Source organism: Varanus komodoensis, unplaced genomic scaffold (genome assembly GCF_004798865.1).
Source record: "Varanus komodoensis strain SLA01 unplaced genomic scaffold, ASM479886v1 scaffold2, whole genome shotgun sequence".
In the NCBI taxonomy this organism is placed as follows: domain Eukaryota; kingdom Metazoa; phylum Chordata; class Lepidosauria; order Squamata; family Varanidae; genus Varanus; species Varanus komodoensis.
This window is the reverse complement of record NW_025335568.1, coordinates 46,487,269-46,502,271: the sequence shown is the minus strand read 5'-3', so window position 1 is coordinate 46,502,271 and position 15,003 is coordinate 46,487,269. Positions and strand designations below refer to the sequence as shown.

The 15,003-nt window shown below is 39.1% G+C and overlaps 1 protein-coding gene across 1 annotated transcript in view; it reads right to left on the bottom strand.

Annotated features, from left to right (window-relative positions):
• Window positions 1–8,362: 8,362 nt before the first annotated feature.
• The window catches only part of MEOX2 (mesenchyme homeobox 2), a 73,489-nt gene continuing 66,848 nt past the window's right edge, over window positions 8,363–15,003 (bottom strand). The window contains exon 3 of the mRNA XM_044429497.1: window positions 8,363–9,615. Coding sequence (XP_044285432.1) covers window positions 9,391–9,615 — 225 coding nt within the window. The 3' untranslated portion in view covers window positions 8,363–9,390. The remainder of the gene's footprint in view (window positions 9,616–15,003) is intronic.

Sequence of the window (15,003 nt, the reverse complement as noted above, 5' to 3'; positions counted from 1 at the left end):
AAATTCAAGACAGTGAATTGGGAGTATTCTGGAACAGCAGGGGGTTGGACCTGATGGCCTTCATAGCCCCTTCCAACACTACTAGTCTATGATTCTGAGTCTATAAAAACCCACGACAGTGGATCAGGAGGTATTCTGGAACAGGTAGGGATGGATGAACCTATCACTGTCTGCTTTTTCTACTTTTGCAATCTTAAGTTTTGGTTTATCCCAAATTTTGAGACTTTTTTAATGGTCACATGAGTGTTTAAGAGCATTTGTTTATACATTTCTTCCAACACAATTTTGCATACTATACATTTTTGCAATTATTTTCCTAATATAATTCATTTTGATCATTATTTCCACTAATATATGTATTTTTATAGGCAACTTTTACATAGAATATCTATTTTTAGATGTAATTTTGATTGCCAAGTTCAGAGATGTGGATTTTGAAAGACAACTGAGTTTGGTTTGCACATTGGTCCAAAAGAGCAAAATCAACAGGAAAAAGAAAGTCCTCCCCCATCTCTAGGATGAGGGAGATAGAAACCAATTGTGTATGCAGACTTCAACTCGTATAACTTTGAATGCAACAATATTTCACAGGTATACTTACCGTTTCTTTTTTACAAAAATATGTGCACAAAATACTTCTAACCTACTTCACAATCCTATTTCCTAAGTGGTTCTCATTAAAAAAAACAAAACAATAAAAATATACAAAGAAGAAAACCCTTGGTAAAGGCTTTAACAGCTATATTAGAAGAACAAAAAATAATAAAGCACTTATGTAAATACTTATGTGACAGTAATTCTGTCTCCAGATGGAAAATTTCCTATAAATAAGAAGGAGATCTATCACCCTTGGGGATGAATTTCTTTTTGTGGTTCTCCCTGAGATTGCCATGGAGCTCTTGGAGTTTGCCTATAAACTTAGTAGGTCCCCAGAGATGCACAAGGCAATTGAAGGAACAACAAAGGGGAAAGGTCATCCAGATGGAAGCCTTGTGCCTTTGTGCAGTAACTGTGTCTCAGATCACACCTTCCCTCCTCCCTCTCCTCCTTCTCTGTTTTAAGTCTACTGGAAACATCCTTGCTTCTGAAATTAGTAGCTACTTTTAAAGACCTTATTGTATATTTATCCTAACTCAGTCAAGTGTGGAAATGTGTGTGAATGCAGATATTTATTAGTCCATTTACTGCTGATGTACGTAATTCATTCAGAAGTGTACCTTAAGTAAGTCACAGTAGAAAATTGGTTAAACTTTATATCTGGAGTTGATCTCAAATCCGATATACATACCGTTAGCATAAAAACCTAAAATACATATCAACCCAAGAGAGAGAACTGGACTAAACCCAGGAAATTCAACATGAAGTCTGGGACTCGTGTGTTGTTCTTAGCTTGTACCGTTTTAGTTCCTTAAAAACACTGTGTGAGTTCAAGGTCTAATCTTGAAAAAAATCATAGCTAGTTTGAGCTAGTGATGGGACACAATCCAAACTATCTGGATATATGGTGTTGCTGGAACTGCCTTCCTCCAGTCCCATTTAGACTGGGCATGGACCCTTTAGCATCAAGGGCCAATACTAATAGGATATATCCAACTGCTCCATGTTGATTCAGACCCAACATGAGTGCTTTCTCTCCCTTAATTTTTCAAGGCAGTGCGGAGGGCAGAAGCCAAGATTTACTGCTGGGTGGAGGACAGGCAGGAAAATCATCTGGATTCTTCCTTTTATTTTCTGGTTCTACCCATTGCTAGTCCCAATTCCGTTTTCACCACGGCCAATAGAAAACAAAGGACCAACACAGATCTGGTATTATGCAATTGGCAATTAGATGGCATACAACTGGGAATTGAATGATTTCACAGGCACTCAGTTGGGATTAAGAATGCGCTGCAGTCTTCCTTCCTTCTCCACACCTGGTAGCTCTTTTTGCATCAAGATGGCAGCATGGCATCATAGGAAGCTGCCTTTGCTGAGTCAGTCCATGCATCCAGCAGTCCCAGTGTTGTCAACACTGACTACCAGTAGGTCCTCAGGACTTCAGGCCAGAATTTTTCCACCCCATCTTGGAGGTGCTGGGGATTGAATCTGGGACCTTCTGCATGTGAGGCAGGTGCAGTGCGTCTGGGCAAGGGCCTTACCCTTGGAAGGAAGGTAGCAGCAGGAGCTTATCTTCTGATTAAAAGAATGTGGGAGGAGGCAAGGATCTAAAACCCTAAAGCTACAATTTATTGCTTATACCTCAGGTGGACTTGGCATCCAGGGGTATTTTTATTAGCTTCAGCTGATTTATCAGCTGTGCTCCTGCTTGAACGAGCAGAGCCTTGCCACAGTTATTGACACACTGGTAGTCTCCCACTTGGACTACTGCAACATGTGGTTGACACAATCACATTCAAGCACCCTCCTCCCCTGTGTGGAGCCTGTCCAGCTCCATGGTACAAATTGGAACTGAGGTCAATGAAATGGGTGGGAAGATGGCTGGAGGGCAGATGGGGAAAAACTCATGATGAATCTGACCGAACATGACTTAGAGCCCATTATCAAACCTAAGCCATGGTGGTGAAGGAAGCAAAGAAATCTTACTTTTCTGCCTCCATTGCATCCTCTCAGTGCTGCCCCGTGGAGCTGTGTTGGGTGTTTCAAGGGCTTTTACAAACTGGCCCACTGAAAGAAAAATTGGAACCCTCAGTGGCCCACTGTAAGGAATTTAAACAGCATTTTGAGGGTAAGATCACTCAGATCTGTCATGAATTGGACTCCATGGTTAGGGCAGAGTCATTGGCTGAGGTGTCCAGTGCACCATCTGGTCCAAGCTTATTGGATGAGTTTCAGTTGTTGTGGCCTAAGGATGTGGACAAGGTGCTTGGGTTGGTTCAGCCTGCTACCTGTATGCTCAACCCTTGCACTTCTTGGCTGGTCACTCAATGTAAAGAGGCGGTGTGCCCCAGGACCTGGAGGTTGTGGGAGAGGGAGAGCATACAGCCTCTTTTAAAGAGGCTGGAACCACCCCCTAAGAGATGGAGTGGTTCAAATTAGACCACTCCTGAAGAAGACCAATTTGGACCCAGGGGACATTAATAACTATAGACTAGTTGCCAATATCCACTCTGAGCAAGGTGCTTGAGTGGATGGTGGCTGACCAACTCCAGACTCTCTTGGATGAAACGGACCATCTTGATCCATTTCAATTGGGATTCAGTCCTGGAACTGCCTTGGTCACCCTGTGGGATGATCTATGCTGGGAGAGAGACAGGAGGAGTGTGACCCTTTTGGTTTTCCTGGACCTCTCAGTGGCTTTTGATACCATCGACCATGGTATCCTTCTGGACAGGTTAGTTGAGTTGGGAGTGATTCTGTTCATATTTGCCTGACCATTTCCCAAAGGTGGCACTGGGGCATTTTTGCTCAGTGCCTTGGAGTGCTGCATGGCTCTATTTTATCACCCATGCTCTTTAACATCTACATGGAACCACTGGGAGAGGTCATCAGAGGATGTGGGCTGAGATGTCACTCAGCTCTACCTTTCTTTTTTATCTGACACAGGTGTGACAGTAGTTGTTCTGAATCAGGGTCTGGCCTTATAATGGATTGGATGAAGGCTAGTAAACTTAAACTTAATACAGATAAGATGGAGATACTGTGGAGAACAAGGAACCCCTTTTCACATGGGAGATATCTTCCCTTTCCTGGATGGGATTGCACTTCTCCTAAAGGACAAGGTTTGCAGCTTGGGGGTGCTCCTGGATCCTAAATTGTTGCTAGAATTCCAGGTGGATTCAGTGGCCAGGAGCATCTTCTATCAGCTGAGGCTGATTATCAGCTGCAGCTGTATCTGGACAGACAGGACCTAGCAACTGTTATCCATGCACTGGTAACTTTCTGTCTAGACTCTTCCAATGCACTTTACATGGGACTTCCCTTGAAGATGGTCTGGAGACTCCAACTGGTCCAGAATAGGTCAGGTAGACAGCTAATGAGGACTGGCAGATATGATCATATAAAGCCAGTCTTTTACCATCTTCCTTGGTTATCAATTAAAGTCTGGGCACAATTCAAGGTGGTAAACTATAGTTTTTAAAGCCCTTAACAGCTTGGGACTAGGGTTTCTATGACTGCCTCTTCCCATATGAATCTACCTCACTCCTTAAATTTGCATCCCCTTCCTAATTTATTCAATTTATATCTTAATTATTTAATTTGCAGTTATTATTAATTGCTATTTTGCTTGATTTTATTGACTTTATTGTTGTTACTGGTTTTAGTGCATGTGATTATTTTATTGCATTGCTTTGTAGCATTGCTTATAAGTAACCAATCCAGACAGCCTATGGCTAAATGAGTGGCATACAAATCAAATAAATAAAGTCCTTTCACACACACACCTCACAATCCCAGTTTGGATTATGTTCCCTCCTCCCACAACTCTTTAATTTAAAAGCACACAATTTTTCAATTGTTAATTGGACAAATGTTATCATATATTTTGCCCAAAGAATTACATTCCCAAGTGAGAAAATGTAAAGAATCCAGGAAGTTTCTTTCAATCCTATTTAAAACCATGCCCTGCCAGGAGCTGTGCTTCTCTCTCCCAGCAGTATCAGTCTCACCAGTGTTTCTTTGACAAAAATCTTTATTGCACCATACAAGTCTCTGAGCATACACAAAGCAAGATGTTGAACCCTTTCTGACATTCTTTATTCAAAACTTTCTTTAGGAGTCCTTCTGTGTCTCTCTTGGGGGTGGAGTGCTGTGACGAGGGCATGCATTTGCTCCTCTTGCTGTGTTCCTAACTGGGTGATCCTGTGATGGTGACATCTAATGGGTCTACCTGACCAGGTGGTGGAATTTCCCCATACAAAACACTATTCATTTCCAAGTTTCCTTCCTCAGGATGGTGCAGCTGCTCCGCATTCCCATGGCTGGGTTGACTGGGCCTTTGGTCTAATTTCTCCCATAGCTAAACCCTGCGGATTCTGAAGACCTTGAGCTGCAGATGGGGTTGGACTGTTTCAACAACAATCCCATTATCAGAGTCTGAGCAATCAACCTCACCAGGATGCATCTCATCATTGGAGCCTGAACTGTCAGTCCCATCACAGCAGGTGATCTGACAGGATGCACACATGTGACATCTTGTCATTGGTCCAGTATGCTTTCTTTTAAAGGGTTTGGTATGGTGGATGGGAATGTTTTCTGTAAAGTGCTAGTAATTCATTTTATATTAATACTTTTCAAAGACAAAGAGGTCATGCACAAATTCAGATATAGGGAAGTTTCTACCATGACAGAATGTAGTTGAATGTAAGCTAAAAGTATAATAAAGAACTTAAGATGCAACTCTTAAGCTAGCAATGATGTTATAGGAACCACTGGATGTATCAGATCTCCCTCCTCTGATGGGGGAAAGAGAGGCCCACCCTCAGAAGACCCACCCTTGGAGGAGGGGATCCAACATCAGCTTCTCTCCTCACAGCCTCCATGGAAACATACTTACTTTCCCCTCCACCAACACAAGAAAGAGTGTGGCTAAAGAGTGTGGGACAGGCACTCAGGTGATCCAAGTTCTAGTCACTACTCAGCCATGGAGCTCACTGGGTAGCTTTGGGCCAGTCATGGACTCTCAGCCTAACCTACCTCACCAGGTTGTTGTGAGGATAAGATTGAGAGGAAGAGAATTATGTAAGCCTTGAGCTCCTTGGAAGAAAAAAAAGACAGTATATAAATACATAAATAAATCAGCTGAACTCTGACCTTACATAGGGAGGATAGGATAGGGAGGACAGGCAAGTATCTGGTTAGGGTCAGGAGATCCAAAGGATACATAGCTTCCCTAGCTCTGACCATTTCTCTAAACCAGCCAGTCAAGTACAATGGCCCTGGAGCTCATCAGACTAATTTCTTCTCTTGGGGTAGCCAGGTGGGAAGAGAAAGCGAGAGCAAGAGAGAGACTGACTGAATGACAGACTCTGGCTGGGGAGGTTAGAAGAATTAAAAACACTGTTTCTGCCTCACTTCCATCCTGCTAACATGAACCTAGCAGGACCTTGGGTATCTCTAAGGCTTTCTGAAAGGGCTGGCCTGGCCGTGTAGTGGGGTTGAATTATGTTTTAGCAGTGCAGAGCTCAGCTGGCAATGATGCTGTATCTATTGTTATTCACCTTCAAGTCCTGCAGATATTTTTAAAATCAGTTAGTCATCATGTTGTGGTCCCTTATTTCCCACAAGGAGGCTCTGTCATTTTAGAGTTTTCTCAATTTTGCCTTTCTTGTCGGTGCAGTGGAGGTGGGGGCTTTGCCTCAGCTCATAGTAGAAAAAAGATCAGTTTGATGGGAGCTCAGCCATGTCATTAGCTGCACAGCCTACCAGACAGCCACTGTGGTGGGAGGAGCAAGAGCTGGCAAACAGCTGTTCTTCAATACCTTTTAGGCTTGCATGAAATGGACCAATGACCCACCTACCCATGCTGATGATTAACAATACCATCATCCTTGATGGGAGCTAACTATGATTATATTTTTTGCTCCTAGCCTGCTTGGTTTATGGAGTTTCCCTGTGCCACTTTGCACTGTTGGTTAAGGCTATTGGCAGAAACAGCTGCTAAGAAATCCTTATGACAAATGTGGTGCTACAAGGGAAACAATAGCATCAGGAAATTGACAAACACCACTAGGCATGTTGAAGTGATTGGCAGGCTATCCAGATCAACCTTCAAGGCTGACTACAATGAACAAACAAAAACGGAGGGAGGGAATCCTTAGAGCACGAATAGTTTTGTCCTTCCTAAAGTCTGGATGGCTTGAGGTTGTTGATTATGCCTACAGCTATATCAACAGCTTGAGAAGGTTAGCTGTAAAGTATCATTTAGAGGCTGATCTCAAGCTACAGTGGGGCTCTCTAGCCAGGATGATGGCTGGATCATAGATTAGGATCCACACTGCTAGGAACTGATTTCCATAGCAGTTAAGTTGTATTACAATGGAGGGCCCGTTCTTTCTGAATATTCTTTCTTAAATCCTTGTTTTGGTATGAGGCAGTGATTATTCAGTAGCAGCAAAATAACAAGAAAAACTGGCCAAAGAATGATCATTATGGCAATCAACAGCATCTGGTTAGAATGTTGGACTAGGACTGGGAATACCCAGGTTCAAATCCCTGCTCAGCCAACCACAATATGCACTGTATAACCTTGAATCAATCTCTGTATTTTCTGTTTTATGAACTTTGCAAACTGCCCAGAGAGCTATGACTATAGGGCAGTAGAGGAATGAAAAAATAATACTCTTTCTTCCTGAGTTATTTCATAGGGTTTTCGCTAGGACATAAGGACACAACCACATGATCCACCTGATTGTTTAATATATGGGATTTTCTGTATTATTTTTGTTACTGTCTAAATCATGATAGGACTAAGTCTGAACTATTATAGCAGTTTAAAGATATTCAGATGTTCTTCTTACTGCCAGAAATTGTTTCTTGTAAATTGAATAAATCATATGCTTATTTATCTAGTTTGTTTACCTAATATTAAAAGACTCTTCTTAGTTGTGGTTAAACATTTCCTCCCAGGAAGACTGAGCAGATATCTTAAAGGTATCCATCATTGAAGAGAAGACCATTCAAAGCATATAATGTTTCTCTGTAACTATATGTATACAAAGAATATTATGCCTTTTACTTTAGTGTAAAATTTACAAAGATCTTCAAACTAAATACATCTTCTCATTGCTGGATCAGGCAAAGGGAAGGACCTCCTTTGGGGAAAAAAAGTGGTTTACTAACTGGACATCACGGAAAGATATAAATTTAGTTAGTAAATTAATAAACATTACTGTTGCATAGCATATCTGTTGATTAAAATATAGTTGCCTTTTCTTATATGTTAGATGACTGACATATCAAAAACCTTTAAATCATGTACAATTTGCCATTATCTTTTATATTTCCACAAAGTAAGTATATCAGCAATAACAACGACAACACCCATTACATATTGGCCTGAAATCTGGGGGTTTAGTATGATTCTTGTTGCTCTTGGCTGAAGACTTTTTTAGCTGTGGGTTGCTTTTTCCTGCTAGAGGAAGAATTTCCCCAATGTATCAGTGTCTAAGCCTCATCCAATATAAAAAGCTCAATTTGTACTATCTAAAACAACATGGGTTCAGTTTTAGAACATGTTACGCTTCTGACATTTTGAGCATGTCTGTGAAAACTCCAAAGGAGAACAAGAATTGTTTCAAAAGGATCATTTATTAAACATTCCCTTTACAAAGTACAATCCACATTTTGTGTAAATTTTGGCTTTATTATTTCATTGTATGTACACAAAAGCTTGAAAGAGAAGGGAAAATGCCTAGACCTTTGTGCTGTGAATTCAGAGCTATTTTTAATCAATGTTGGTCATTAACAGAGGCAATTAACTCCACCATATGCATTTTTAAAATCTGTGGCATTTATACCTGAATGTTAGATGTAATTACCAGAAATAAAGTTTCCAATTTATAACACCAACGCCTTTGGTTATGGTAAATCTGGCTGTTTTGAATTGGGTTTATTGAATTTATTAAGGATCCATGGAGTTAATGGATTGTGACTAGGAACTACAGTGTTAAATGTTCATAGTAACAAATTCTATATATGAATGGACAGTTGGCTTCTTTCTTGACTGGTATGATCCTATTTAGAAAAAAACCCCTGTTGTTATAAAGTAAGAAAATTTAAGGAGCAGGATTTAATAATTTCCTATTAGCAGCAGTTGATAGTAAATGCAACATAAGATTTGTTTTGTCTATGGTATAAGGTCTTTCCCGAGCAGACTCTTCTGTAACATCCACTATCTGAACATGATTGTCTGCATGTATTATATATCTCTGGGACACAAAACAAAAATAGACACACACAAAAAAGCCATTTATTCTCATGAGTGATTATGGCCATCAGCTAATATGAATGCATTGCTAAAAATGAATGAAAAGTAAAAATGCGGCAAAGTAGATATATACAGAGTTAAAATACATTTCTTATCTGCTAGACAGTGTTTCTGTTGGCACTGTGTTCTTGTTTTGTTTTCTTCAAAATGTTAAATTCATTGAGAGCAATGGCATTTTTCAGTGCAAGCTTAAGCAAAAAATACCTGCCCATTGTCATTGAAATGACAGACAAATCTGGAATGTTCAAAAGCAAGTTTGTCTTCTGCTTCTGCTCACAAGGCACAAGTAAGGTGTGGCACTTACTGAATTCATGTGTTAATTCATAAAAAAGAGTAGCAGAAGCCATAATTCCAATATATTTAATTGCCAGAGAGTTGCTTGCATACATGAATGATGTCCACGTAAGGCTTGCTGTGTTAGCATGTCTTTCCTGAGAAAAGAGTCGTGACTTCTTCATGTTTTATCATAAGTGTGCATGTTCAGAGCTGTGGTCACTGTCGTGGCTGTCGTCATTTACTAGCGAGTCCCCTGTGTGCTGGAGGTTGGCTGCGCCAATTCCAGAAAGCTCTGAGGGGAGCAGGGTGCCCTTTTTCACATTCACCAGTTCCTTTTCTCGGGCTGCAGCTCCTTGCTGCCCTCCTTTTACCCGCTTCCACTTCATCCGTCTGTTCTGGAACCAAACTTTGACCTTTGAATCAAAACAAAGAAACATTTAAACAGAGCCACTAGCTACCATCACTCATGATGGAGAAATAATGGCTGGTATTCCTTGCTCATCTTTTCATTAACTTGACTGTATGCCTTAATATTAAATAAACATCTTAATATCGGCATGCTTATTGCTAATACAACTAGCAGAGACAAAAGATGGTGTTGGCTCCAAGTTTGGGAGAAACTGCTGTGAAGCACTTGCTGAACATGGGTAGGCTTCTGACATTGGACTTACTAAGCAGTGGTGAGCAGTGCCCATTTTAATTTATGATAGTGCCCCAACACAGTGTCACTCCATGGGATTGTGGGAACTTGGAATGGCTGTTCACTGTGACCCTGCCAAAGTAAGAGCAGATAAGCTACTGGAATTCAGGGACAGCACCGCCTCTGAGTATGATACATGTGGCATGCAATTCTGACCTGAGAAGCAAAGTCTCACACCTGTCATGAAGCTTCAAACAACGACCCTCCATTGACAATTCTCATTTCTTAAAGTTAATTTCTAACAGTTATTTGCTTGTGGAGGTATGAGGAAAGAGTACAAGAGGTTGTGTATCCAACTTTCCAGTTATCATTATGCTTTCATTATTGTAACTGGTGGGTTTGAACCAGATGTAGTCAAACTTAGAGTAGACTTACTTAAATCAGTTGAGCTTAAGTTGGTCATGATTAACTTAAGTCCAACTAATTTCACTGTATCTACTTTAAGTATGGTTAGTCTGAATCTAACCAGTAATTGCAGAGTCATTGGGATAATTGATCAGGTCTATGCTCTTCACTTAGATGTTATAATTCTATCTTATTAATATTTCATATAATATTTATATGTTTTCATATATTTTATATGAATATTTTAAAGAGCATTAATGACAATGTGTCTTTTACTGTAATTTTTTCAAATTTAAACATTCACCATTTTGATCACGCATTGTATATAACCAAAAAAGAAAAAAAGCACTGAAAATTCATGCAGTGAAAATGTGAGAGATGACTTGAGCACACAACAGATGGCATTTTTGCTGTGACTGCATTTTTTTCACTTTGCTTGCAGTTTGAATGTAGAAGCATCGTTCAAACTGCAAAGCAATTTCATCTCAACTCTAACGTTTGAGCTCTGGATCATTCAAAGTTAGAGTCATTTGAACTATGAGGCACCACTGTAGTACAGAAATTCTACTGCTTGGCACAGAGTATCCAAAATGAGAGGCAGTGCATGAGAATCCTTCTTTTGATGGCCAACTTCTTCTATGTTATAGGGATCCACTGAGGGTATCTTGCCCCAAATCTTAGAGCTGGAACTAAGACTGAATTTAGACTGACTCAATCTAATTATCCTTTATGTGAATTTGGAAACTTCTGTTTTTATGTTTATAATTTCCAAGTGACTATGTAGCATTCTTTTTTGTCAATAGTTGTATATATTTGCAAGTACGTGCAAGTCTTTTTTTTACAGATGGAGACTTATGCGGGTGGTAAGCAATGTGCCATTATTAGTATTAGTTTAATTAATGTTCAACAAGAGACATGTTGGCTCACCACTCTTATAAAATGCTGGAGTACATGTAGTCATTGCAGGATTGAAAGGAGAGGGTGTGGCTATTCTTCTTTAATATATCTTACACGTATTGTGGTCCTGGACTATTAAAAATGTGGCTTTCTAAAAGGAAAGCTGGAAAGAAAAGTTCACATCATGGAAAGATGGGAAAAGTAGGAAGTTGCTGTGTCCTTGGCTATGGTTAATGTTGTTTATTTCTTGGCTTTAAAGAGAAACTTCATGATACTGGCATGACATATTATGCTACATTAGTAAAAGAACCATGCTATTTCTGTATGCTTAACTTATTTGTACATTTGTACAACTTCACAGGGCAAGAATAAGCTTTGGGAAGTAAGTTAAATTTTACTGCAAATAGTAATTGCTTTATTATTCAATGTAAACTTTCAGAGTCTATTATTGTGAATAGACTGTGACTTTATTTATTTATATGTGTATTTTATTTAATTTCATTTCAATACTGCCCATTAGCAAAAGCTGTCTAGGCAGGTCGCAACAATTAAATTATACCAAGGTCAAAGTTAGGTCTTGTTGCCATGTTACTCTTGTAATTAGACTAGATTTAAATATTTAGAAATTGCAGCAAGGTGCTTCCAGATTAGTTAGAAGTTTCTAAAGCATTCCCAGCACATCCTTTTTCCTAGACATTGAAGCCAAAGAAGCAGGCTAGTAAAATAAAACTAATGGAAGGAGGAAAGTATTTATTGGTAGTTGCTCTGATGTTAGGAAATACTGTTACGCCATCTGTCAAAAGCTTTCACAAAAACAATGTCAAAGGGCTCATAATGTGTGTACTCTGCATGCAGTTCTTTGTGGTAAATTATATATGTCACTTTTCACAATGAATTTCCCGTAGTAAAATAGTACTGTGTTGTGAATGCCAAATACTGTATTAAGCTATAATGCTTGGGACAATTATTTCAATACGAATCTATCGAGTTCAGTGAATCATGGATTTGTCTCTCTTGCTGTAAAGTCTTACCACACTTTTTTCATATAAGGGTTATTTATATGCATACATATCCATAAAACATATGGAAAAATGATAAGATTTCATGTCTTCTATATAGCTATGAGATGTATCCATGGAAAAATGTAGATCATGCCTTTTAATAATCAATTGCCCAATGCAGCATTAGAGAACCAGTTTAGTGGTGCTCCGAAGACACTGGAGATCTTGAATCTAGTCCCCACTCAACCATGAAGCTCACTCAGGGACTTAAGGCCAGTTACTCACTCTCAGCTACTTTATTGATTGATTGATTGATTGATTTAAAACATTTTTATGCTGCCCCCATCACAACGAAGCCTCGGGGCGGCTCACAACAGAAACAACCTCACGGAGTTTTAGTTGTAAGGATGAAATGGAGTGGAAGAGGGCTATGTAAGCAACCTTGGCTCGCTGGCAAGAGGAAAACAGGTGAGATTCAAATATAAGATGGTGGTGGTGATGGTGGTGAAACCCAAGTGGAAGAAAGACCAGGAACCCTGTAGCTGCATTCACTGTGAATTACATAAAACCCAATAGATCTCTATTCAAACTGAGATCCTGCATATTTTATTTAAAATGCCCAGTACACAAATGATGCCATTTGAGATGAACATTCAAACCAAAAGATTGTTTTATATTCACAACATTCCTATGGAGGCAGGCAGATAAAGGTATAAATTTTCATTTTATTACATTCTACTTTCATTTTTGTAAACAACAATCCTATTATTTTGTTCAAGATCAGGAAGCAAGTAATGGGAATTTAAAAAATAAAATAAACAGCATATCAGAACAAAGTACAACAGAGAGATTATCTACAATGTTTTGAGAGAAAGGAATAGAGAGGAATCAAACCTGATTCCAACAATAATGGCAGTATACAACTAAATGGAGTTTGGGAAAATCAATTGGTCAACCTAGGAGAAAAGTGCACCAAATATGAAGACCATGGAAGCTTAGCAATATTTAGTAGAAAGACATTAAGATGCAGACCAGCAAAGTTTAAGTATATGCTACACGGGAACTGAAAATACATGACAGGTACGATGCAGCTATTTTGGTATGGTGAAGCTGAAACCAGCACAGATATACAAGATGACTGGACTGATGTCTACTTAGTGTCAGGTTAACTAGATTGTGATGAGAAGTTCTGTAGAGTTAGTCAGGTTCCATTTATGGAATAGGAAAATAAGGCAAATCTGTTCAGTTTGGCAGATTATTAAAAAACAAAACATACCTCATGATGAAGGAACATCTCTATAGAGATCTAAGAAATGCAAACACAAGGTGAAGGAAAAGAAATTATAAAGGATAACATGTGGATATGGAGCTAGCATGAAGAAACCAGGAATAATGCAAAAGAGAAAAATTAACTGAAACATGTAGCACATGTTCTATTCAATTTAACATGTGCATTGACATTCAGTGTGGAGTGTCACTATATGGTGAGGCTGGTTTATAATGACTGGCAACTGAGGAGTAGCTAAAGATAGGATAGTCACATGTATTCCTCAAGGGGGGGGGCGGGGAAAGCATCAGTGCAAGAACCTCTAAGGATCTAAGAATATGGAAATGGGATAGAAGTCTGGACAAATCTTGAGGAAATATACTTTATGGCGATATCCGACAGAGGAAAAAAACATTGGGCTGGTCAGTTCTAATAACTCTCTTATTTTTTTTCTGCCTATATGAGTACAAGTATGTTTGAGTAATTGTATTTTTATTTTAGATTGCAGAGAAATGGCAATGAGAATGGAAAAATAGATAAAACTGCTTGAAACATAATAGGCCCAAATTGCAAAGGTCATATGTAAAAAGAGGTGTAAATTGGCAAGTGCCTGTGAGTCTAAGGAAGTGAGTAAGCCTGAGGGAGTCTAAGTCAATCTAAGGGAATCTACATTGGCTAGTACATATATGCAAGGCCTGGAAGAAAGCATAAGTTAAACCATCTGAGCCTTCCTCTAAATTTAGATGCCTTCTGGCAAAATTAAGAAGTGGTCTGTGCATGATGAAACAAGGACTTTCTCCCTGAGTCCTTCTCTTCACTTTTATTTCCATTAGACCTAGGCTGTGAATAAGATACATCAGTTAGTCTATTTTCCTCTTAAGACAACTTTCAAATGTTTCAGTAAGATGAAGCCAACTTATGGGTAAGTATACAGATATCAAGAACTTTAATGAACTATCCTGTTCATTAGATTCACTACAGGACAGCTAAAACATAGTGATGACAAGAGAAAACTACAGCTCAGTAGCTGAACACATGCTTTGCATTCATAAAAGTTCAGGGTTCCAGTCTTAAATCTCAGGACTGAAACGGATCTCTGCTTAGAACTTTAAAGAATTGCTGCCAGTCAGAGTAGGGAAGACTGGAGTACTTAAATTAAAAGTATGGTTGGGTATAAGGGTAGGTCACATATACATTCAAAGCACCTAAAAATCAATGCAGGTTAATAGAAATGAATATACAACATTAAAGTCCATATGGATCCTAATAATAAGTTTGCCAAGGCAATTTATAGAAAATGATGGTGCTCATGTTCATTTGTCTACAAAGTTACACTAAATAAAATGACCCATTCTGTAGAACTGAAACAATTCTTCCTTTAGCTTACCAAAATGGATGTGTATATTTCCCTTGTGAACAAATTTACATACTAGTCAATCTAATTCAGGATAGAATCTAAGATGACAGCAGCATCAGTTGAGGCAGTGAAAGAAGAGGCGAGGGAAGTCACCTTGAGGAAAAAATCCTATGAGAAGAAATGAGCCCAGAGGGAAAGAGTAAAGCAACGGTCATGAGGAAAGTACTCTGGTAG